Source organism: Semicossyphus pulcher, unplaced genomic scaffold, assembly GCF_022749685.1.
Source record: "Semicossyphus pulcher isolate SPU_LCO1_2020_fin unplaced genomic scaffold, fSemPul1.0.p SCAF_18, whole genome shotgun sequence".
NCBI classification, from domain to species: domain Eukaryota; kingdom Metazoa; phylum Chordata; class Actinopteri; order Labriformes; family Labridae; genus Semicossyphus; species Semicossyphus pulcher.
In genome coordinates this window covers 26,900,001-26,925,489 of record NW_027211691.1, presented here as the reverse complement: position 1 = coordinate 26,925,489, position 25,489 = coordinate 26,900,001, and the positions used below count along the sequence as shown (strand labels likewise).

Genomic DNA, 25,489 nt, shown 5'->3' with positions numbered 1-25,489 from the left:
CAACGTAATTGTCTGTTTCCCATGTTAATAAAGGTACAATAGGGAGACAGGGAGAGAGAGACAGACACACAGACAGAGAGGGAGACAGGGGTGTAAATGTAACATCTATGATGTCCATACCATAATGTCATATGAGAGATAATACCCTTCAAGATGTCCACATCATCCAGTCACCTGCAGAAGGAAGTGAAGACCTTTAGTTTATATTTTCATGTGTTTTGAAATTAAAAGTCCCCCCCCCCCCCCACACACACACACACACACACTCCTCACCCCCATCTGGCCCCTCCCTCCCTCCCTTCTCCCCCCTCCCTCTGTCTCTCCACCCAGAACACAAAAGCAGCCGGACTGATCGGAGGTGAGTCAATTTTCTCTCTTAAAGATTTCTGATATGATGAACTATTGCTGACATATAACAACTTAAGAGAGCATATAATGACATATAATAACATATAATCTTTTTTTGGATTGCTTTAGTTTTTTGATGTATTTGCCATTGTGGCTACTGTTCTTTAGCTCATGTAATGTGCCTTTGAGTACCTTTTAAAGCGCTATATGAATAGAAAAAAATATATTATTATTATTACTATATAATAACATAAAACAACATACAATAACGTATAATAACATATAACGACATATAATAACATAACATATAACAACATATAATAACATAAGATTTAACAACATATAATAAAATAAAACAACATATAATAACATGAAACAGCATATATCAACATATAATAACATATAACAACATAAAACAACATAACATATAACAACATATAATAACATAAAACAGCATATATCAACATATGATAACATATAACAACATAAAACAACATAACATATAACAACATATAATAACAAATAAGATAACATATAATAACAAATAAGATAACAACATATAATAACATATAACAACATATAATAACATGAAACAGCATATATCAACATATAATAACATATAACAACATAAAACAACATAACATATAACAACATATAATAACACAAAACAGCATATATCAACATATAATAATATAAAACAACATATAATAACATATAACAACATATAATAACATAACATATAACAACATATAACATATAATATCAATTAAAGCTTCAAGTAATTATTAATTATATTATTAATATAATATTGAATAATTATTTTAATGATGGAAGCATGTGATCATATTTTGTTTATTCACTGAAGAATAATTTTGATAAAATCTGTGAAACACATTATTTACTGCCAGCAGTGAATATGAACTCTTCTGTTTAAAACTTACTCAATTATTTGATTACCTTTGATCAGGTAATCCATCTCTGCAGCTTCAGACTTGATCCGACTCTTCTAAAGGGTCCGGTTCAGTTTTCTGTTCTGAATCCGGCTCACTTCAACACCTGCAGAACTCTTCAATAAATAAAAGTATAAATTAATACTTAAATGCATATTCTCGCAGCGCTGGTTTAGCTCAGCTGGTAGAGCTGATCACAGGTTTGAGTCCCTGTCTGTGACCAACTGGTGCATCCCCCACTCCCTCCTCCCCACATTTCCTGTCTCTCTGCAGCTGTTCTATCAATAAAGGGCAAAAACCCCAAAAATAATCTTTAAAAATATATAAATAAATAAATATTTTCTGACGTGAAGCAGCCAGCTGGTGGACAGGCGAGTCCATGAGTGGATTTTCAAAATGAAGGTTCTCTCATGATGTAAAAAGACTTCAAAAGACTAAAGACTGACCCCTTCCACATCCACAGACAGTTAAGTCACAGGCTGTTGAGATGATTTCCCATCATGCTCCAGGTGAGCATATACAGGAAGTACAACTAACCAAGGAGTAGCTGTTTGTTTTCTGTGCTAACATTAGCTGGGTTATCCAAAGGTCCAGAATGTGAAACAGGTCCAGACTGTGAGACGGGTTCAGGTCCAGACTGTGAGACGGGTTCAGGTCCAGACTGTGAGATGGGTTCAGGTCAGACTGTGAGACGGGTTCAGGTCCAGACTGTGAGATGGGTTCAGATCCAGATGGTGAGACGGGTCCAGGTCAGACTGTGAGACAGGTTCAGGTCCAGACTGTGAGACGGGTTCAGGTCCAGACTGTGAGATGGGTTCAGATCCAGATGGTGAGACGGGTCCAGGTCAGACTGTGAGACAGGTTCAGGTCCAGACTGTGAGACGGGTTCAGATCCAGACAGTGAGACGGGTCCAGGTCAGACTGTGAGACGGGTTCAGATCCAGACAGTGAGACGGGTCCAGGTCAGACTGTGAGACAGGTTCAGGTCCAGACTGTGAGACGGGTTCAGATCCAGACGGTGAGACGGGTCCAGGTCAGACTGTGAGACAGGTTCAGGTCCAGACTGTGAGACGGGTCCAGGTCCAGACGGTGAGACGGGTCCAGGTCAGACTGTGAGACGGGTCCAGGTCAGACTGTGAGACGGGTCCAGGTCGGACTGTGAGACGGGATCAGATCCAGACTGTGAGACGGGTCCAGGTCAGACTGTGAGACGGGTCCAGGTCAGACTGTGAGACGGGATCAGATCCAGACTGTGAGACGGGTCCAGGTCAGACTGTGAGACGGGTTCAGGTCCAGACTGTGAGAAGGGTTCAGATCCAGACTGTGAGACGGGTCCAGGTCAGACTGTGAGACAGGTCCAGGTCAGACTGTGAGGCGGGATCAGATCCAGATGGTGAGACAGGTCCTGGTCAGACTGTGAGACGGGTCCAGGTCAGACTGTGAGACGGGTTCAGGTCCAGACTGTGAGACGGGTTCAGGTCCAGACTGTGAGATGGGTTCAGATCCAGATGGTGAGACGGGTCCAGGTCAGACTGTGAGACAGGTTCAGGTCCAGACTGTGAGACGGGTTCAGATCCAGACAGTGAGACGGGTCCAGGTCAGACTGTGAGACGGGTTCAGATCCAGACAGTGAGACGGGTCCAGGTCAGACTGTGAGACAGGTTCAGGTCCAGACTGTGAGACGGGTTCAGATCCAGACGGTGAGACGGGTCCAGGTCAGACTGTGAGACAGGTTCAGGTCCAGACTGTGAGACGGGTCCAGGTCCAGATGGTGAGACGGGTCCAGGTCAGACTGTGAGACGGGTCCAGGTCAGACTGTGAGACGGGTCCAGGTCGGACTGTGAGACGGGATCAGATCCAGACTGTGAGACGGGTCCAGGTCAGACTGTGAGACGGGTCCAGGTCAGACTGTGAGACGGGATCAGATCCAGACTGTGAGACGGGTCCAGGTCAGACTGTGAGACGGGTCCAGGTCAGACTGTGAGACGGGATCAGATCCAGACTGTGAGGCGGGTCCAGGTCAGACTGTGAGACGGGATTAGATCCAGACTGTGAGGCGGGTCCAGGTCAGACTGTGAGACAGGTCCAGGTCAGACTGTGAGACGGGTTCAGATCCAGACGGTGAGGCGGGTCCAGGTCAGACTGTGAGACAGTTCCAGGTCAGACTGTGAGACGGGTTCAGGTCCAGACTGTGAGACGGGTTCAGATCCAGACTGTGAGAAGGGTTCAGATCCAGACTGTGAGACGGGTCCAGGTCAGACTGTGAGACGGGTTCAGGTCCAGACTGTGAGACAGGTTCAGGTCCAGACTGTGAGACGGGTCCAGGTCAGACTGTGAGACGGGTTCAGGTCCAGACTGTGAGAAGGGTTCAAATCCAGACTGTGAGACGGGTCCAGGTCAGACTGTGAGACAGGTCCAGGTCAGACTGTGAGGCGGGATCAGATCCAGATGGTGAGACAGGTCCTGGTCAGACTGTGAGACGGGTCCAGGTCAGACTGTGAGACAGGTTAGGGTTAGGTTTGAATGAAGACGTGAGTTAAACGTGCAGAAGTCCATGTGGTTTTCTGAGGATTTAATGTCTCACTCTGCTGGAGGAATAACCAGGTCAGATTTCCGTCTGAGGACCTGAGTGAAAACACTCTCCTCTGATTGGCCAACACCCACCATTTCCTCCTAATGGACACGCAGAATCAGCTAACGCTAGCCTGAGCATCCCACTCTGTCCTCCCCCGGGAGCCAAAACCATTAGACCGAGGTCCTCCCCCCCAACACAGACACACACACACACACACACACACACACACAGTTCAATACAGTGAAACAGGTCAACTTCCTGTCACACACACACACACGATCAATATTTAATCTGAGCTCAGCCTCATTCCTTCAACAAGCAGAAGAAACAGAAGACAAGGAAGTGAAATAATATATATATATAAGGGCTGTCAATCAATTAAAATATTGAAATCATGAGTAATCGCATGGTTGTCCATAGTTAACTCGCGATCAATCGCAAATGAATGGCACATTTCTTGCCTGTTGTAAATGTACCTTAAAGAGAAGTGTTTAATCCTCTTATCAACATGGGAATGGACAAATATGCCTCCTTTATGCAAATGTATGTTTATTATTACTGCAACCAAAACAATGACAAATACTGTCCAGAATATTCCACAGAATAACCTCAAAGGTTCTGCACGCTCAAAAGATCTGCTGAAAGGAGAACATGGCAAACTGAAGGCCAACGAGCAGCAACAGTCGCCACATTGACCTGAGTGTGACCTTCATCAGTAACAAGTTATTGAGTCTGCAGCAGGAGATGAAAATAAGTTTAATCACTTAAAGGTGCTTTATGTAACTTTCAGAAAATCCTCATTCTAACCCTAGCCTTACTCCACGGTGTGTTGCTATGTTGCCTAACTGGATTTCCCAAACTACGGGGTGGGCGGAGGGTCATAATATTAGAATGCGCATGCGTTAATCGCACGTCAAAATAAATAGTGGAGTTAAAGGGAATGTGCGTTAACGCGTTATTATTGTGTTGACTTTGACAGCCCTAATATATGTACACGGATAAGCTATTAAATAATGACCACTGACACATCGAGCGAATAACAGTGATTATTTCATTACAATCCGATCCAACAGAAGAGCTACTCAATTTCAGACTGTTGAAAGAGTTCATGCTGGTTCTGACGGAAAGGTGTCAGAACACACACAGCATCAAAGTGTGTTGTGTATGAGGCTGTGTAGCTGCAGAGCGGTCAGGTTGCCCATGCTGACCCCTGTCCACCACTGAAAGCTCCTACAATGGGCACGTGAGCATCAGAACTGGACCACAGAGCGATTGATGACGGTGCCTTTGGGCCGGTTTCACAAAGATATTTTAGACTGTATTTAGTCTATAGTGTTAGGCCAGTCTTAAGTTTGCTCATAGATTAGTCCAATGCAAGTTAGACCGTACCCCTCAGCTCTAAGACCCATGTTACCATGGTAACAATAGTGACACCTGCTGACCAGTAGCACCAAATTTTGAATGTCTTTGATGGTCCTTTCAATGGTTGGATTAACACTGTTTACTGTTGCAGCAATTTTTGTCCATATCAGTTTTTTTTGGTTACACTCTTCACTGAATTTAAAAGTAAAATGCCGTGAAACATTTTCTGCTGGGGTAAACAGACTTGAGCGGTTAGATGCTGTTACTCGGTCGGCCATTTTTTTTGTTTTGAAAAAAGTCTTAATTTACCCAGAATTCAATGCACCATAGTCCTGCTTAAGACAGTCAAGAACTAAACTGCTTTGTGAAACGGATTAATTTAGACGTCTATCTGAAGGCTGACTATTTGTTATATTGAAGCCAAAGTCAAAGTCTGTCTTTGTGAAACCCTGGTCTGATGCATCACATTTTCTTTTACATCATGTGGATGGCCTGGTGCGTGTGCGTCTCTTACCTGGGGAAGACATGGCACCAGGATGCATTATGGGAAGAAGGCGAGCCGGCGGAGGCAGTCGGATGCTTTGGGCGATGTTCTGCTGGGAAACCTTGGGTCCTGCCGTTCATGTGGATGTTGCTTTGACACGTACCACCTACCTAAACATTGCTGCAGACCAAGTCCACCCCTTCATGGAAACAGTATTCCCTACTGGCAGTGGCCTCTTTCAGCAGGATGCTGCGCCCTGCCACACTGCAGACATGGTTCAGGACTGAGGAGGATCAAGGTCAGGAAGGCTGTGAGCCCGGATGGCATCAGCTCCAGGCTCCTCAAATGCTGCGCAGATCAGCTGTGCAGGATTATGGAGCACATGTTCAACATGAGCCTGGAGCTGGGCAGAGTACCACAGCTGTGGAAGACATCCTACATGGTACAGGCGCTGAAGATCCCCAACCCCAAGGACCTCAACCACTACAGGCCGGTGGCATCACACCTGATGAAGACCCTGGAGAGGTTGGTCATTTGCCATCTCCGCCCCCTGGTAAGACTTCTCCCAAATTCTCTGACGACATTGGCCTCCTCACTGATGGGACGATGGGGAGCACATTATTATTATTTTTTTTTTTTAGTCTGTATTTACTGACTTGCTATTTTGTCTTTGTGCTGCTGCAACAGCCAAATTTCCCTCCTGGGGATCAAGAATCATCTCATCTCATCACATCACATCACATCTTATCTCATCTCATCTCATGTCGTCTCGTCTCGTCTCGTCTTGTCTCATCTCATCTCATCTTATCTCATGTCGTCTCGTCTCGTCTCATCTCATCTCATGTCGTCTCGTCTCATCTCGTGTCGTCTCGTCTCATCTCTTGTCATCTCATCTCATCTCATCTCATCTCATCTTATCTCATGTCGTCTCATCTCATCTCATGTCGTCTCGTCTCATCTCGTGTCGTCTCGTCTCATCTCGTGTCGTCTCGTCTCATCTCGTGTCGTCTCGTCTCATCTCTTGTCATCTCATCTCATCTCATCTTATCTCATGTCGTCTTGTGTCATCTCTTGTCATCTCATCTCATCTCATCTTATCTCATGTCGTCTCGTCTCATCTCATCTCATGTCCTTTTGTCTCATCTCGTCTCGTCTCATCTCATCTCATCTCATGTTGTCTCATCTCATCTCATCTCATCTCATGTCGTCTCGTCTCATCTCATGTCGTCTTGTCTCGTCTTGTCTCGTCTCATCTCATCTCATCTCGTCTCATGTCGTCTCGTCTCATCTCATCTCATCTCATCTCATCTTATCTCATGTCGTCTCATCTCATCTCATGTCGTCTTGTCTCGTCTTGTCTCGTCTCATGTCGTCTTGTCTCGTCTTGCCTCGTCTCATCTCATCTCGTCTCATGTCGTCTCGTCTCGTCTCATCTCATCTCGTCTCATGTCGTCTCGTCTCATCTTATCTCATGTCCTCTCGTCTCATGTCGTCTTGTCTCATCTCATGTCGTCTCGTCTCATCTCATGTCGTCTCGTCTCATCTCATGTCGTCTCGTCTCATCTCATGTCGTCTCGTCTCATCTCATGTCGTCTCGTCTCATCTCATGTCGTCTCGTCTCGTCTCGTCTCATCTCATGTCGTCTTGTCTCGTCTTGTCTCGTCTCATCTCATCTCATCTCGTCTCATGTCGTCTCGTCTCGTCTCATCTCATCTCATGTCGTCTTGTCTCATCTCATGTCGTCTTGTCTCGTCTCATCTCATGTCGTCTTGTCTCGTCTCGTCTCATCTCATGTCCTCTCGTCTCATGTCGTCGCGTCTCGTCTCATCTCATCTCATCTCATCTCATGTCGTCTCGTCTCATCTCATGTCATCTTGTCTCGTCTCGTCTCATCTCATGTCGTCTTGTCTCGTCTTGCCTCGTCTCATCTCATCTCGTCTCATGTCGTCTCGTCTCATTTCATCTCATGTCCTCTCGTCTCATGTCGTCTCGTCTCATCTCATCTCATGTGGTCTTGTCTCATCTCATGTCATCTTGTCTCATCTCATCTCATGTTGTCTTGTCTCGTCTCGTCTCATCTCATGTCCTCTCGTCTCATGTCATCTCATCTCATCTCATGTTGTCTCGTCTCATCTCATCTCATGTCGTCTCGTCTCATCTCATTTCATCACACCTGATGAAGACCCTGGAGAGGTTGGTCATTTGCCATCTCCGCCCCCTGGTAAGACTTCTCCCAAATTCTCTGACGACATTGGCCTCGTCACTGATGGGACGATGGGGAGCACATTATTATTATTTTTTTTTAGTCTGTATTTACTGACTTGCTATTTTGTCTTTGTGCTGCTGCAACAGCCAAATTTCCCTCCTGGGGATCAAGAATCATCTCATCTCATCACATCACATCACATCTTATCTCATCTCATCTCATGTCGTCTTGTCTCGTCTTGTCTCGTCTTGTCTCGTCTTGTCTCGTCTCGTCTCATCTCATCTCATGTCGTCTCGTCTCATCTCATGTCGTCTTGTCTCGTCTCATCTCATCTCATGTCGTCTCGTCTCATCTCATGTCGTCTCATCTCGTCTCATCTCATCTCATGTCGTCTCGTCTCATCTCATGTCGTCTCGTCTCGTCTCATCTCATCTCATGTCGTCTCGTCTCATCTCATGTCGTCTCATCTCGTCTCGTCTCATCTCATGTCGTCTTGTCTCGTCTTGTCTCGTCTTGTTTCGTCTTGCCTCGTCTCATCTCATCTCGTCTCATGTCGTCTCATCTCATCTCATGTCGTCTCGTCTCATCTCGTCTCATCTCATCTCATGACGTCTCGTCTCGTCTCATGTCGTCTCATCTCATCTCATGTCCTCTCGTCTCATCTCGTCTTGTCTCATGTCATCTCGTCTCGTCTCGTCTCATGTCGTCTCATCTCATCTCATGTCGTCTCATGTCGTCTCGTCTCGTCTCATCTCATCTCATCTCATGTCGTCTTGTCTCGTCTCATCTCATGTCGTCTTGTCTCGTCTCGTCTCATCTTTTAAAATTGAGTGTGAAGTGCCAGTATGCTGTACAGTGATTTACCGACCTCCTAGATGCCTCAGCTTTCCTAAACGAATCCTCACACTTGCTTTCCACTTTTGTCTGAAGTTTGACAGAATGATTATTGTGGGTGGTTTTAACCTTCATATTATTGACTCTTCTAATGGACTCACCTCTGACCTCTGAACACTGCTAAATCTTTAAACCTCGTGCGACACGTTTCCGGGCCCAACTCTAGACCTGGTTTTTACACCTGGTCTGCCTGTAAACTCATTACTCATGTCTGATCGTAAATGTATTATTTTTGACGCGGTCCTACACTCCATAATGCCTTCTCAGAAACAAACCATTCAGTCACACATCTTTAATGAGCACTCTGCAGCTAGGTTCACAGCTATCTTCTCAGATCTGTCAAAAACAATCCCTAATTTTTCAAACATTAATTAATTAATTACACTGTTAACCAGTTCAGTGATCAATGCTCCTTATCACTGGATACTGTAGCTCCAGATAAATCCAGACTCTTTTGACCATAGTTAATCACATGCGTCCATCTTCCGCCCCGACTGATGTAATTCCTGCTAAACTTTAGAGGTCCAACCAGTAATTTCCCCCTGCCTTCTCAACATCATCAATCAGTCTCTATCTTCAGGCTGTAGACCAGTCCAAGCTCGGCAGCAGCTCTCCTCTCCTTAAAAAATCCTCACTAGATGCCTCCCACTTGGTTAACTACAGACCCATCTCCAAACTCCCTTTTATTTCCGAAATCCTTGAAAAGGTCGTCGCTCATCAGCTTCTCCAACTGGTCAAAGGGAACGATATTAAATTTCAATCAGGTTTCCGTCAAAAACAAGCAGTGAAGCTGCTTAAAGTAACAAACGATGCGTGCAGATAAAGGGGAAGTCTTTATTTCAGTTTTATTAGACCTATCTTCCAATTCTGGGACCTATCCTACGCAGCTGCCTTTCGTGTAAGCCTAACTACGACTGTCTGGCTTCTCTCTAACTGGTTGCCACAAAATGTCCTCCATCTTATCTTCTGATCTTCATCTTGTAATCGGCCCTGACCACTTTAATAAGGAGGTGGGTCACAGTATTGGTCCCCTTGCCGGTAATATCAAGTCCACCTCCAAAGATCTCGGTGTTCTGTTTGACCAGCGTTTGAATTTTAAGCTCATGTCTCAAAATTCGTTCAGTCCTGCTTCTTCCAGCTGACAAATATTGCCTGAATCAAACCAATGCTAACAACCAAACACACCGAACTTCTAGTACACACCTTAATCTTCTCCTGTTTAGACTACTGTAACTCCCTTCTCACCGGCATTACTCAGTCCTCAACAGCACGCCTCCACATGGTCCAAAATGCAGCAGCTAGGTTGTGAACAAACGCTGGTCGACAGTCTCATATCACTCCAACTCTTGCCTTCCTCCTTTGGCTTCCAGTAAAGACCAGAATCATTTTCAAACTGTGAATCACTTACAAGGCCCTGCACGGCCTGGCTCCTGCGTACGTAGCAGAACTATTGAGCCCTTCCTCTAGCGGCCGGCCTCTCCATTCTCCCCATCAAGGCCTTTTCACAGTTCCTCGATCACATTTCAAATCCAGAGATGATCGTGCGTTTGAAGTCGCAGCTCCTAAACTCTGGAACAGTCTACCCCAGAACATGAGGTCTGCCGAATCTGTGGACAGTTTGTCACGGCTGCTAGAAACACAAACATAAATGTTATCTGTTTGTGCTTTTTGCTTGTATGTGTGTATCAATGTATGCTAGTTTGCTGCCACATGTATTGTTGTATTCCTGCCTGTCTGTGCAGGATTTTACTTGTGCACTCTCTATTGTATGTAAAGCACTTTGTAACTGTGTTTTAAAAGGTGCTATACAAATAAAGTTTATCATTAGTATTATGACAAAGCTGTCATCTCTGATGGAGAACATTTCCCAACCCCTGCATGGCACAGTGACAGCACCGGGGAACTCCTTCAGTGACAGGCAGCTTCACCCGCGGTGACGTAGAGATACCGACTGTTTAAGCTGCTCCCAGAACAACGATCACAACACACGAGCTGGAAATCATTCCTGCTATGTTTATGTGCAATACAAAAAAAAGCACAATACTCATGTGCAATAATACTTACAATGTGTATCTCCATGTCCAACCATTTAGTATATATATATATATATATATATATGTACATATACATAAAGAGATAGAGAGAGAGAGAGATGGACTTTATTGATCCCAAACTGGGAGATGGTGGCGTCACAGCAGCAGGTTATCAAAGCGACTACAGCACAGGAGAACACAAGAAGAAGGAAAACAATATGTACATCCAGGAGTTCTAACAGCAATGATAAATAATAACTATATTATATTTATAATATAAACTAACATATATCTACATATGAACATATCTGAAAAGTAAACCTACTCAAGTAAATCTAAATATGAAACTAACATAACTTTAATGTAAACAAACATTACAGGGAGGTGGAGGTGTTAATGTACCATACAGTCTTCAGTTGTAAATGTGTAATTACAGTGTACAGGTTGTTAATATGCAGGTAAAGTGATTCAAGGTGTTAATGTGCCATTACAGTGTGCAACAAAGAGCAGTTTGAGTGAGACACAGACATCAGGATGAGTTCCCTGCTCCACAGAGCTGAGCTGCAGAGTTATTCCCTTGGGTAGGAAAGACTTCCTGTATCTGTCCTTGTGACAGCGGAGCTGCACCAGTCTGTTGGAGAGGGTGCTCCTCTGTGTGTCCAGCAGGTGGTGCAGAGGGTGCTCAGAGTTCTCCATGATGGTTGACAGTTTGTTCAGTGTCCTCCTCTCTGCCAGTTCAGTGACAGTGTCCAGTTTGCAGCTGATGACGGAGCCGGCCTTCTTAATCAGCTTGTTGAGTCTGTTCACATCTCCGGCTCCGATGCTGCTTCCCCAGCAGACCACAGCAAAGCACAGTGCACTGCCACAACAGACTGATGATCTCCAACATCTCGCTGCACACGTTGAAGGACCTCGGCTTCCTCAGGAGTCTGCTCATCCACTTCTTGTACACAGCGTCGGTGTTGGCCTTCCAGTTCAGTCTGTTGTCGATGTTGACGCCCAGGTACTTGTACTCCTCCACTGTGGTCACATCCTCTCCCAGAATACACAGCGGTGGTGAAGCCGTCCTCTTCCTCCTGAAGTCGATCACCATCTCCCTGGTGTTGGTCATGTCCAGAAGCAGGTGATTTCTTCCTGTCCATCAGTGCTCTGTACTCCTCCTCCTGTCCATCACTTATACACCCAACCACTGCAGAGTCGTCTTCTTCTGCACAGGGCAGGACTCTGAGTCGTACTGAGAGTCAGAGGTGTACAGGGTGAAAAGGAGAAAGCACAGTCCCCTGTGTAGCTCCTGTACTCTCCACCACTCCAGCCTTAACACCGCCCAGGCGGACAAACTGTGGTCTGTCTGTCAGGTAGCCAGTAATCCAGGAGGTGAGAGGCGAGTCCACACCCATTGTCTGCAGCTGCTCTCTCAGTAGTTGTGGCTACATGGTGTTGAATGCACTGGAGAAATCGAAGAAGGTGATTCTCACAGTGCAGACGGTCCCCTCCACATGCGAGTGAGCGCGCTGCAGCAGGTAGATGATGGCATCCTCCACCCCCAGGTGTGGCTGGTAGGCAAACTGCAAGAGGTCCAGAGATGATTTCACCTGCGGTCTGAGCTGAGACGAGACCAGCCTCTCCAGCACCTTCATCCCATGTAATGTCTGAGCCACTGGTCGATAGTATTTGAGGTCAGATGGGGTCGTCTTCTTCGGCAGCGGAGCCAGGCAGGACGTCTTCCACAGCACAGGTATTCTCTCCTGGTTCGGACTCAGGTTGAAGAGGTGTTGCAGGATCGAGGACAGCTGGCTGGTACATGTCTTCAGAGCCCTTGGGTTGATACCGTCGGGGCCTGGAGCCGTGCCTGGATGTCTCCAGCTGTCTCTTAAGCTGGCCGGTTAGAGCTCACCGGGGGGGGAGGGTGAAAGCATCGGGGGCAGTGGGGGTGTGTGGACGTTACATTGTAACACTGCATGCCTCCTTAACATTAGCAGTTCACATACTGATGAAAAGGTGGCAGCGTTTTGTCCGTTGTGATTAAAGTCCCCAGTGATGGCTACAAAGCATTAGGATGCTTTGTTTGAAGACTTGCATCAGTGGAGTGAAGAGCAACGCTCGCAGCCTCTGCATCCGCTGACGGTGGGATGTAAACACCCACAACAATGGCGCACGTGAACGCCCTCTGAAGGTGGCCGGGATTACACCACCTCTCACTCACATACAGTGCAGTCCCACCACCTATCTTCTTACCACTCGTCATCATTATTACGTCCCTGTCCGCTCGAAAAGTCCTCAAGCCGGGTACAGCCACGCTGTGATCTGGGATGTGCGCGCTGAGTTCGTCCGTCTTGTTGCCCAAAGGCCTCACATTCCCCATGACGATCGCTGGAACAGAAGTTTTATGTTTCCACCTTTTAGCTCCAGCTCTGCAACCCCGGCGTTGCCTCCGCAGCTCTTCCGGGATTTCGGGCCTCGCTCCGGGTAGTAACTCCGTCTTGGAGCGCACAATCAGCTGATCGTGTGTAAACAATGCCCTCACTCCTCTCCGCGCTGCTCTCCATTACAAAGAGTGAAGAGAGTAACAGACTAACGGCGAGAAAAGTTCCAAAATCAAAAGCCATGAGCACTTCCCGGAGTGAACAAAAACTTGAAAAACACACAAACAAAAATAATAAAGTTACAAAATGAAAGAAAAATAACTCACACGACAGGAGCTGCTGAACAGGCTGCCAACGAGCACAGAACTCCGTAAATATATAGTAGTCAAAAGAAACCTTGATTTCAAAGCACAGTAAAAACACGTTCTATGTAAATACAGAAGCTCGGCCAGCAGTAAAACCTGAGCTTAGCTAAACCCAGGTTAAAAGTTTAAGAAGTTTATAACAATAAAATAATAAACCTAAACTAAACCTGCAGAGACGTTTACAAACGACACATCTCTGATTGGCTGACAGGATCTGTTTCTTTGACAGATGTTGTCGTCTTCATCTACCACCTCCCTCCCCATCTGCTCTGCCCCCCCTCCACCCCATCAGACAGTGACCTCTGACCCTAACAGTGTTACCATGGAAACCTACTGGAGAGAAGTGCGGAGCATTGAGGAGGAGGAGGAGGAGGAGGCGAAGGAAGAGGAGCAGGAGGAGGAGAGGAAGAGTATGGATGGTAAGAGAGTGACAGCAGAGTGAGACATCCTCTTTTTGTCTGCTACTTACCTGTCTTCGTTTGTACATGCAGAGGTGGAGCTGGAGGAAGCGTGGCTGACGGAGGCGGGGCTATCCTCCCTGGTGACAGGCTCCTCCCCCGAGGAGGCGCCGCCGCCCGCTGAGGTGCTGCTGTCCACGTTGACACGTCAACAAGCAGCGACGGTGAGGAAGAGGCTGGACAACTACAACGAGACGCTGAAGGCGAGGAACCGACAGCCAATCAGAGACGTTCGAGACATCTTTACCCAGGTGAGCCACACTCACCTGGACATCACACAGCACTCACTCAGTACACACTCAGTACACACTCAGTACACACTCAGTACACACAGGCTGAGTCTCTGAATGAGTAGCATGTGTCTGCAGCGCCGGAGGCTGCGGATTCAGGACCACATTCCTCGGACCCTTGTTGTTTGCGACAGCACCACCTCGTGCACCGAAGAGCTAAAGATCGCATTTTACCAACAACATGGCTGACACGGCTTTTTGTAAGACCAGCTAAGTGTCGACTTAACGACTAAACATCATTTTAGTCTGTGCATTTAAATAAACTTAAAAGTGGATGACAGCAACAGAAAAACGTTTTCATTAAAGCGTTTTCATTGTTTAATGAAGTTGAAATATTCTCATCATTAAACTGCTTACTGTCAGTTTACCTCACAGTTAGTGTGTATGATTTTCTTTGGCGATGTTGGATGACACATTTTTTATGTTTAATAAGATTTATCGGCCTTTTCTGCAGCTTGTTAGATTATCATTTACTGTATAGCTCAGACAGATTAACAATACAATCTTAATAAGCTATCTACCAATATAAGTTCAATAAGTTACTGATAAGATCCCAGCATTGATTATGTTTCTGTTTACTGTTCTAGTGAAGTGGAGGGATGTGGTCGATGAAGGAAGGAAGGGAAAGGTGGAAGGTGGTGCTGTCACCTGCTTCACAATGTGAACTCTGATTATTAATGGTTCTGAAAAGTCCTTCAGTAACATGTTGTTTCTGTTCCCTCCTCTCGGGCTGTGTCTGAAACCGCATACTAACATACTGTCTACGACAGACTCAAACAGTATGTACTGCATACTGCCTACTAACCTGACTGTTAGGATGTCGGTGGCATCATACTCAGAGCCGTCTTCTCCGTATCACGTGACTTAATCATTTACGTATGTCCGCTCTGATCTCCGGTCCATCTCCGGCAGAGTAGCAGCTGAATAGCCGCAATGCATTTTGGGGCAGTTGAGTACAACCAGTGAGCTCCCGTCTCATACTCAAACATCCGGGCCGATCTAGTTTACATCCGGGCATTTCTCGCATACTATGAGATGGGAACGCATGACATACTCTACTTACTTCCCGGTTAGTATGATTAGTATGATAGTATACGGTTTGGGACACACCCTCGGTCTCTGCGTCTCTGCCTGTTTGTTGGGGTGACAGAGAGAACGCCTGATGTCTTCAGTGGCCATGCTCAGTGTGTATTTTATGACGTTTCATTGTTTGTTCTGTTTTTGTTCTTTAATTACCCCTCGATCCCACAGGGTCCGTCTCCGGCGCGTTCCGTCTGCGCCCACAGGAAGCGTGTCTGGTTCGCAGCGGAGCGGAGCGCTGGCCCAAGCAGCTCGATTCGCGAGATCACAAGATCGCGGGAGAATTGAGAAATCACGGGATAACATCAGTGTTAGCAGAGCAACACACAAACTACTGTTCAGTCTGCACATCCGAGGTTGATTATCGGCTCATTTGGAAATCATTCTGTGATTTTTGTGCTTCTACCATGGCTCAGTGCACTACTTAATTAAAAGTGTTATTTTTTCGAGATTTCAGTGTGTTGATCTTAAATTAAAGAGGAAAAAACGGGAGTCTGTGCCGGTCTGAACAAGGTGTTTTATTTTGAAATGACCGGATGCTGTATGCTGCTTTCGTGTGTGACTTCCTGTTTGGAACTATCTGCTCTGTTCAGCTTGACGTGTGTTTGAAGTGGCCTCCGTCAAAAATAGACCCGGCGCGTATCTTTAGCGGAGCAGAGCGGAGAGACGCTTCATGGACGTGCCGAAGACGGCGCGGCGCAGTCGTCATTTTCACGCCCAGCGCCCACGATGTTTAAATAGCAAGTGATCTTGTGCCACCGTTAGCGCTCATGGGCGTGTTGGTTTTGATATGAGGTGTGGTCAGGGTGGCGCGTTGCTATGTAGAGGACGCAGAAAGCGATTGCACCTTACACCAACAAAAACCTGGTCTAAAGTCTAAAGTCTACGGCGCGGTCACAGCCGCCCCATTAATGCTGTGCTTCGTTAACGTCCACAGCGTCTCTCTTCATGTTGGTCTCCGCTGGGCAGTGGGATCGCTTCAGTGGCTTTAACATCAATCCGTGCTTCCACCTGTATCGTACAGCGACCTGTGTTTTTTTCTGCATGTTCAAGGACACAGAGGAAAGAAATAAGTTGAATATGCCGGTCTGAGTCTGGTTTATCTAAGAAGAATGAAGAAGAATGTGTAGATAGCAACACACCTGCCTGCCGGTGCACCGCGCTCTTAAAGGGAATGAGAGCTGACACTCTGATTGGTTTGATTCATGTTATGATGAAAACACGCCTATGAATAATCCAGGGAGCAAAAGTGCGTCAGACATGCACTCAATCACTTAGCGCCATGCGCTTTAGACTGTGCGCCTCCACCGTGTAAATAGGGCCCTCTAAGTTGTTCGATAAAAAAGTGGTAGGGTCCGAGAAATGCGGTCCTGAATCTGCAGCCTCTGGCTTTGCATACACATTGTATTGGCTCTGAACACAGAACTTTAAGTGCATTCTGGGAAATGTAGGAGCACTTAGATGTCATGAGTGTTTCTTCTCTCTCTCTTTCTCTCTCTCACACACACACACACACACACACTGTTCCAGCCTGACGATGACTCAGCAGAAAGAGGCCCCTCCCCTTCCTCTCACCATGCCGAGTCACCACCGAGTCGATACCACACCACCACCAAAACCATCCGCCGACCCACTCACAGAGGTACCTGTCTGTCTGCTCACCTGTCTGCCTGTATGCATGCTGTCTGTGTGATCACCTGTCTGTGGGGCCTCTAGGTTGTTGTCAGTGTTCTGCAGGAGGTCCTGTAGGTTGACAGAAGTCACAGGTGGTCCTCTTTTACCTGAGTGCATTAACCCTCCTGATTGCCATACACCTGTTGTCCTCTGGGGTCAAAAATGACCCCGCCTGGTTTGACTGTTAATTAAAGCATATAGTATAAATTATCAATCAATTCTGTGTTACACCTTTAACTTCAGTCGGACCCATCATCCCAAAATGTTGCCTTCGTTTTGGACAGACATGAAAGTATACCCTGAGTGAAAACAAAACGAAACCATGAATTGTTTTGACTTCATATTATTTTGACACAGAGTGGTATATGTCAAAGTTCAGTGAGGATGCTGGTTTTATATCATTTGAATTGTTTTTAATGGCAGCACATAATCACACCTGTTATTTAAAGCATATAAAGTGGATACTTCACCCACTTCTGTGTTACACCTTTAATAACAACTTAAGACCTCATTTAAATGAACTTTTACCTTGTTTTTTAGTTAAAATAAATAAAATCATCAATTGTTCTGACTATAGTTAACATCACATGTGTTGATAGATTTAGTCAACTTTATTTCAAGTCATTACCTGACATATAAAACATGTGAACATTCATTTCCAAAAACATTTAACTTGTCAAAACTAACTCCCCATTGTGCCCTCAGCTGCCTGCGAGGCACGTAGTAATGGCGTGATCTTTGCAGATGTATGCATTGCATTTTTGGCACATTTTCGATGTCTTGACATCACAGTGCCGAGGGCAGAATTTGCACCTTCTCCTTTTGGGTGATGGGCCAGGAGGGGCAGCTGGGCGAGGGGGAGCTGCTGCAGAGGTAGAGCTGGAGCAGAACTGCTGGACCTCCATAACCAATGTGGCAGCGACTGGCATGCGGGGAATAACCTGTCAAGTCAAGTCAAACTTCATTATAACAAAACACAGTGCAAATACAAATAGTTCAGATTGTGAGGTCACTACAGAAGGAAGGGCAACAGAAATTTGGCTTAATGCTGACCTTGCGTCACTTGATGTGAGGTGTCACCAGTTGTCTCCCCAGCTCCTCCATGAACAGCCTCCTCCTGTTGTACTTCCCCTGATTCCAAGCTGGCTTGATCTCAGACACAGGACAAAGGAGTTGTATGCAGACACGTCGAGAAAGTGATAAAAGACGACGAGGGGCCAACGGGCTGTCATTGTTTTGCACGAGTACACACTGGTAACCTGAAACAAAAGAAACCAAAAAATATTAAGAAATGTTTATTTTCCTACACACAAATTCAGTGAATTGGATCCTTTCCACATATAATATTAGAAATATTAGAAATAATAAATGTGCATTACCATGTCACGGTTATCGACACCCCCTTTGCTGTGATTGTAATCTTGGATGATTTTTGGCCTTTTGTCATCCCTGTTGCTCACAGCAGCATCCCGATGCAGAGTGCTCATCAGAGGAACATTGTTCTGTTTTTGGTGGTGATAGGTCACCAGAGCACGGGTCTCTGTGAAGACAAACTTCGATGAGAACCGAGCCCTGTCCGTTTTTGACACTAGTGCAGGGGGAAGCTCAGGCTTATTCCTCCGTACTGTTCCCACCGTGTACAGCTTTCTTTTCAGAAGCTGCAGGCCAAGGGCATGTGAAGTTAAGAAGATGTCACAGGTGATCGTTTTCTCCTGGAGACCTTTCTTCTGTCATGTCAAGGACAACTCGCATGCCCTGCCCTTTTCTGACTGCGCACCAGCAGGTTTGCCAGTGTATACCTGCATGTTCCATGCATAGCTGGACCTGGCATCGCATGCTGCCCATATTTTTATCCCATATTTCCCTGGTTTACTCGGGATGTACTGTTTAAACGGACAGCGACCTCTGAAGGGGACCAGGCGCTCATCCACAGTCACATCATTGCCTGGATCGTACATCAACGGCAGGAGAGACACCCACTTGTCCCATACGTCTCGAATGGGAGCGAGTTTGTCTCGTGCACGGCGATCTTCTCTTGTGTCTTCATCATCAAAACGAATCACTCTTGAGATTTTATGAAACATCTTGAGTGTCATGGTGGCACGGAAAATTGCCCTACCAGACTCGGCATGCCATAAACTAGCTGTAGCTTCTTTAGTGGATCGGTACACGCCAGCGAGAATAAACCTACCTACATATGTCTGCAGGTCTATTCGATCCATCTTTCTCCACTTGTTGCCATACACATGTCGCCCCTCCTTGTTTGTCATGTTCAGCACCACCTCTTCAATAGGCTTGGGCAGAAACAGGTCAAAAGTGGACCTTGTGTCATCAATACGAGACCTTGCATATGCAGTTGGACCATGGTGGCTTGTCTCTCTCTCTGCTCTCTCTGCTGTCAACATGCGTCGTCCGTCACTGGGAGGGATAGAAGACCAGATCAATGTTTCATCCTTTGACTGGAAATATTCTTCCACCTCAGCTGGGTCCTCTTCCTCAGATTCTTCCTCATCAGTTGATTCTTCACCTTCATCATAATGAGTGCAGTCCTCCACTTCTGACACTTGTTCCATTTCAGGTTCAGAGCCTACCTCATCATCATGTTCATCATTTCCCTTCACTTCATACCCTTCTTCCATTTCTGCAGCGGGCGATGTGGGGGCTTCTTCAGAGGCAGAAGTAGCATGTGATCTGTATGTTGGATCTATCACCTCATCATTATTTTCATCCTCTTCTGCCCCTGAATCCTCCTCATCAGTTGATTCTTCCTCCTCATAATGTTCAGCATTGTCCTCCTGGTCATTCTTTTCCATGACATAGTTAGAAATGAGCTCACGAGCCTCCTCTGCAGTATAGCGCTTCTGCCTCCTCATTGTGCTGCCTGTCTCTCTCAGACTCAAATGTGAAACGTGAGAAAAGACCTGTTTTTGTTGTTGTTGTTGTCATAACCACAGCTTGACCCCACACATCAAACATTCAAGATCAAAGATGTTTTGGAAAACAGTGTGATGTGACATTTCGCCCCATTGCTCCACTTTGTGCTGCGGGGTCTCTTTGACCCCAGAGGACAACAGAAGTTATTGAATTCAATAAAACAACCATAATTCAATCAAATTATTTGAAATTTATTTGAATCATGAAGATCTTAGTATCGAACAACCCCCATTATTTTCAGACCAATTGATGAATAAAAAACATATTTAATTTGGGGTCAGAATGACCCCAGGACAACACGAGGGTTAAGGTGTGTCCCAGGTGTCCTGGGGGGCTGGGGGGGTCGAAGTGGTCTGGGGGGGGGTTTCCAATTGCTAAAACACAATTTTGCAAACTAGGCTGGTTTTATCGAAATCCTTAACACAGTTCACAAAACCACAAACCCAAACTGCAGCATACCTCATATATCCTGCAAAATGAAGCACTGCAACCAAAACTACATGTAGCACTATCAAAACCAAACCTTTGCACCACCTGGCACACCCCGGTGAACATGTGGCCCCTTCCTCCACCATGGGTGCGTCTCTCAGTCCTTTAGAAAAACAAAAAAACAGAAGTATGGGGCAACGCAGCCTAAAGATGTGTCCCCCACAGGAGAGTCAATGGTACAGGAAACTTGTACAGTTAGTGTAAGACATCAGCCATTCGTGAAGTAAACAGGTGTACACTATGACATGGGGTGTACTACATAGTGTGAAAGAAATTTTGGTTACATACCTGTGCTCCAAATCGGCTCAAGTTGGGCTGCACTCTCTGTCCAGCCTCTCGCGTTGTCAGGTTGACGACACGATCAACTAAGGTTGCTCTGATTTCATTTGAAAGTTGTTGTCTTCTTTGGCCATGAACTCCTCTACCAGCTCTACCCCTCCCTCTTCCTCCCCCTCCCCCTCTCATTCTCACCCAGGGTTAGGGTTATGGTTAGGGTCATCTCTGACTGTTATCTCTGCTATCTCTGACTGTTATCTCTGACTGTTATCTCTGACTGTTATCTCTGTTATCTCTGACTGTTATCTCTTAGTGTTATCTCTAACTGGTGCTTCAGGCTTTGTCGAGCCAGCTTACCTAAAGATAGCCTAGGTATGTTGAACTCACTTCGTAGTATAGGCCCCTACATACCAGGGTCTCTTTTCCTGATCTGGCTTCTCTTACCCTGACAAAGCCAATCGCGCTAAGCGGTCACATGTCGCTGGTTATCAACTCAATAAGTCAACCCAGGGTTTCTATGAGTGCGTTCACATTAAAGGGGCGGAGTCTGCAGTGTATGACTAATCTAAACAAAGGGACAAGTCTCCCGTCAACTGATTGGCATATTTTACAAACTCAGAGCAAACTAGGATTTTAGAAAGATATGAAGAAGTTACAGGCTTCATTCTCTGGTGTAGATGTACATCAGTGAAGCTCGATGAATATCTGTCATGACTATATTTCATAAAATCAGACGGTAAACAGGAAGTGTTTAAGTTACCATGGTGATCTACCCCGGTAGAAGTGAACCACCTTCTTAGTACTGAAAACTCGGCGTTAACCCTGAAGTGACCTCGATCAACACTTGATCCTGCTTCGCTATTGTTGTGTTTGTAATTGTTGTTGTTATTGTTGTTGTGTTTGTAATTGTTGTTGTTATTGTTGTTGTGTTTGTAATTGTTGTTGTTATTGTTGTTGTGTTTGTTATTGTTGTTGTTATTGTTGTGTTTACTTTCTATTTTCAGTCCGATCAAAACTTCACACGTTTGTCTTCGAGGATCAACTACCTGAACACCCGCAGACACACACACACTCACCTATACACACACCTACACACACATGCTCACCTATACACACACCTACACACACACACTCACCTTCACACACACCTACGCACACACACTCACCTACACAGACACACACACCTACACACACACGTTCAAACACACCCTCCCCGACACAAACACACTCTCCACCTGTTCGTCAGTGGAGAGAAGCTGATTGGCTACTGCGGGACTGTCCGTACTCAGAAGGTGTGGCTGAGCACAAAAGGGGCGGGGCTTGCTGGGACTGCCTGCATTTCCATGGAGACAACAGTGTTGACCTGCCGGTGAGTGACCTTTGACCCCCTGAACACAACAACTGTTTTGGAACTACCTTTCCCATAATGCTTTAATCTAGCTAACGTAGCTGCTGATGAAGCTACATTAGCTTAGCATCAGTGTTTAATGTGTCAGCTGTCCTGTTGACACTGTGTGTTAAGAAGCTCTGATCCAGAGATATCATTGGCTTCTGACGTAACAGCTGAACCAATCGGGAGATTCAGTGTTTTATTCTGCAGCTAATTAAACAAAACTGGTACCATTAATAAATATAAACATATAAACATGTAAACATGTGAACATATAAACGTGAACATATAAACATGTAAACATGTGAACATATAAACATGTAAACATGTGAACATATAAACGTGAACATATAAACATGTAAACATGTGAACATGTGAACCTGTGAACATGTAAGCATGTAAACATATAAACATACATAACATATAAACATGTGAACATATAAACATGTAAACATTTAAACATGCAAACATATATAACATGTAAACATATAAACATGTAAACAACCAATAATGTAAACAAGTAAACATAACATTAATTGTTATAACCTGTAGTCTGGTGTATAAAAAGGTTGTTCATCAAATGAAATGTAAACTGTTACATTAAAGAATGATCAATATTATACAATTCTGTGTGTGTGTGTGTGTGTGTGTGTGTGTGTGTGTGTAGTTTGTACCTGTCTCACCCTCTCAGGGCCTCACCTCAGCAGATGACCTGTCGTCATGTGACCTCACCCAACTCGGCTTCATCTCTCACATAGAGCTTGCCACCTTCCTGCTCGCTCTGGGCGTCCAAACCAAACGCAGCCGCCCGCCACGCCGCAGGACCCAAGGTGAGGAACTACTGAGGTGTCACATAGAGAGGGGAGCTGATTGGACGGTTGGTGGTCTGATGGTTGATTGGTTGAAGCATGAGGTCATCATTGAATATGAAATAATTGTAGGAAGGAAGAGCTGCAATGATCATTTAATCTAACAAAATCAACACTGTTCAGTGGCTAAGTTATGTGTCAAGCTAGACTGACAACACTGACATACACACTCAGATTTTATTTTGGTTGTCATAACGTTACTCGACGGTGTTTTGCTACGTTGCCTAACTGGTAAATCGTCTGCGATAGCACACAAGCTAACTGTAGCTTATTGCCAGCAGCTTACAGCTGGCTGGCTAACCTTAGCCTAGCCAGGTAATGCAATGATATTGGCTAATAGAAAACAATCGGTAGTTATACACATTTGCTTTGTTCTGTTACATAATTTACAAAATTGACACCGTTTGTTATTTGTCAACTAGATAACTGACATACACACTCAGATAGTATTTTGGTAGTCATAACTTTAGCGAGCATGCTAAGGTTAGCCAACTAGCTCTAACATAAATACACTGCATGACTCTGTCATTGTGCTTCGTAACCAAGCGGCAAATTACGCCGGCGAACCAGAAAATCATCACGAGCATTAGCGAACATTAGCCAGGCGGGGCGGGGCGGCTGCAGAGAGCTGGGATGAAGCTCTTGTGCTGTGAGAGAAAACACGCTGCACCTGGTGAGAGAACGCTGCTCGCAGGTTTTGTTTCTATGACAACAATAAGTCGTGGGTCTGTTTTGATCCCCAAAAGCAATCGAAGGTCTCCATGATTCACATGCCCTGCCGATGTTGACTCTAGTTTTCCCCCTGACGGCGGTCACTTCCTGTTTGGTCAGACAGGCTTCACTAGATAAAACTTATTTTTTTTTTTATTCTTGTGTGTAGTTTGTGTTGGTGTAGTTGTGGGTGCTGTCGTTCGTTGGCATCCGTCTCCATTTCACAGCTTGCGTTGTCTCGTGTTGCTCACTGTTGACTGTAGTGGTGTAGAATGAGCTCTCTGCAGAGGTACTCGCGAACACGCAGGTACGTCACATCCTCGCTTCGCAGAAAAAACTGTCCCGAGTGCGTTACATAAAGATCAGCCCACAGGTTGTTAGGGGCAACGGAGGAAGTTGGGGAAGGTCTCAATTTATCAGTTCCTCTACCTTCACACAATGGCAATAAACAATGATATTGGATTGATGAATATTTGCAAAGAATTACATGTAGCCCCTTTAAACGTGCTTCACACCTTTGATGACATGGTGCTAAGGAGGCAGAGCTTCAACAGTCACTGGTTTGTGTGTGTGATTAATGTGAGTTTTAAAGCATGGATCAGACCTCTCTCCCTGTCTGTCTGCCTGTCTGTTCATCTGTCTGCCTATCTGTCTGTCTCTCTATCCATGTCTCTCTCTCTCCCTGCCTGCCTGTCGGTCTCTCTCTCTCTCTCTCTCTCCCTGCCTGCCTGCCTGCCTGTCTTTCTCTCTCTCCCTGTCTGTCTCTTAGACAGCGGGGTGTTTGCTGTTCCTCTGAACTCGTTGTTGGAGAGTGACAGGAAGATGTGTCCCGGGGTCAGAGTTCCGGTGGTGTTCCAGAAGGTGAGAGAGTCCTTTGATGTTTGGTACAAACAGATTAGGGTCAAAAGTCAGAGGTTATTTATAGTTCTTCCATGTGTATAATCTCAGATGTGTTGTCAGTAGATGTGATATAAAGTGTCAAAGGTTAAAGTCATCATTCTGCAGAACAGTATGATTTATGTTATTATTAATGTGTTCATCACCTTAATGTTGCTGGCAAAGTTCCACGTACGCCACAGACTGCTGTTCTGACATCTGTCACACAGTCTGTTTGTCCGTCCTGCATCAGCAGCTGCAGCTGAGCGATGTCAGTCTGCATCATGTGTCTCTTCTTCATCTCGTTCTGAAATCACAGTTTGCTCTGAGTTTGTAAAATATGCCGATCAGCTGACGGCAGACTCGCCCGTGTTTAGATTGGTCGTTTGCTCCAAACCACGCCCCTTTAATGTGAGCGCGCTCAGAGGAACCCTGGTTGACTTATGATATGTTGATAACCAGCGTCATCTGACCGCTCAGCGTGATCTCCATCGTCAGGTTAAGTGAAGCAGATCAGGTGAAGAGAGCTTGAGTCTGCTGAACTCGCTTCGTAGTATAGGCCCATGTGCTCTGAGTCATGACATCACTTCCTGTCTAGCCTCAGGAAGTCACCATCATCCACCCATCATCCAGAGTGTCTGACGCTGTGTGAGCATGAAAATATAAACATTAGGGCTGCAAACACTAATCGATAAAAGCGATTAAAATCGATGATTAGTTGGGACTATGCACGGCATGCGCTGTGAAAACGTGCTCGTGTAGCTCACGTGATGAATCACAGGAAGTTACATCTCCGGTCTCCTCTGAGATAAACATGAATTCTTTTTCAACAAGGACTCTTCGTTTGTTGTGCAGTGCTGAT

General features: G+C 45.6%; 1 protein-coding gene and 1 pseudogene across 1 annotated transcript in view; one reads left to right on the top strand and one right to left on the bottom strand.

Annotated features, from left to right (window-relative positions):
• Positions 1-13,809: 13,809 nt before the first annotated feature.
• The window catches only part of arhgap28 (Rho GTPase activating protein 28), a 24,614-nt gene continuing 12,934 nt past the window's right edge, over positions 13,810-25,489 (top strand). The window contains exons 1-6 of the mRNA XM_069667448.1: positions 13,810-13,999; positions 14,072-14,289; positions 16,939-17,050; positions 21,786-22,150; positions 22,839-23,001; positions 24,521-24,612. Of these exons, the coding sequence (XP_069523549.1) occupies positions 13,810-13,999; positions 14,072-14,289; positions 16,939-17,050; positions 21,786-22,150; positions 22,839-23,001; positions 24,521-24,612 (1,140 nt within the window). The remainder of the gene's footprint in view (positions 14,000-14,071; positions 14,290-16,938; positions 17,051-21,785; positions 22,151-22,838; positions 23,002-24,520; positions 24,613-25,489) is intronic.
• On the bottom strand, positions 18,142-19,955 carry LOC138596191 (piggyBac transposable element-derived protein 4-like; annotated as a pseudogene).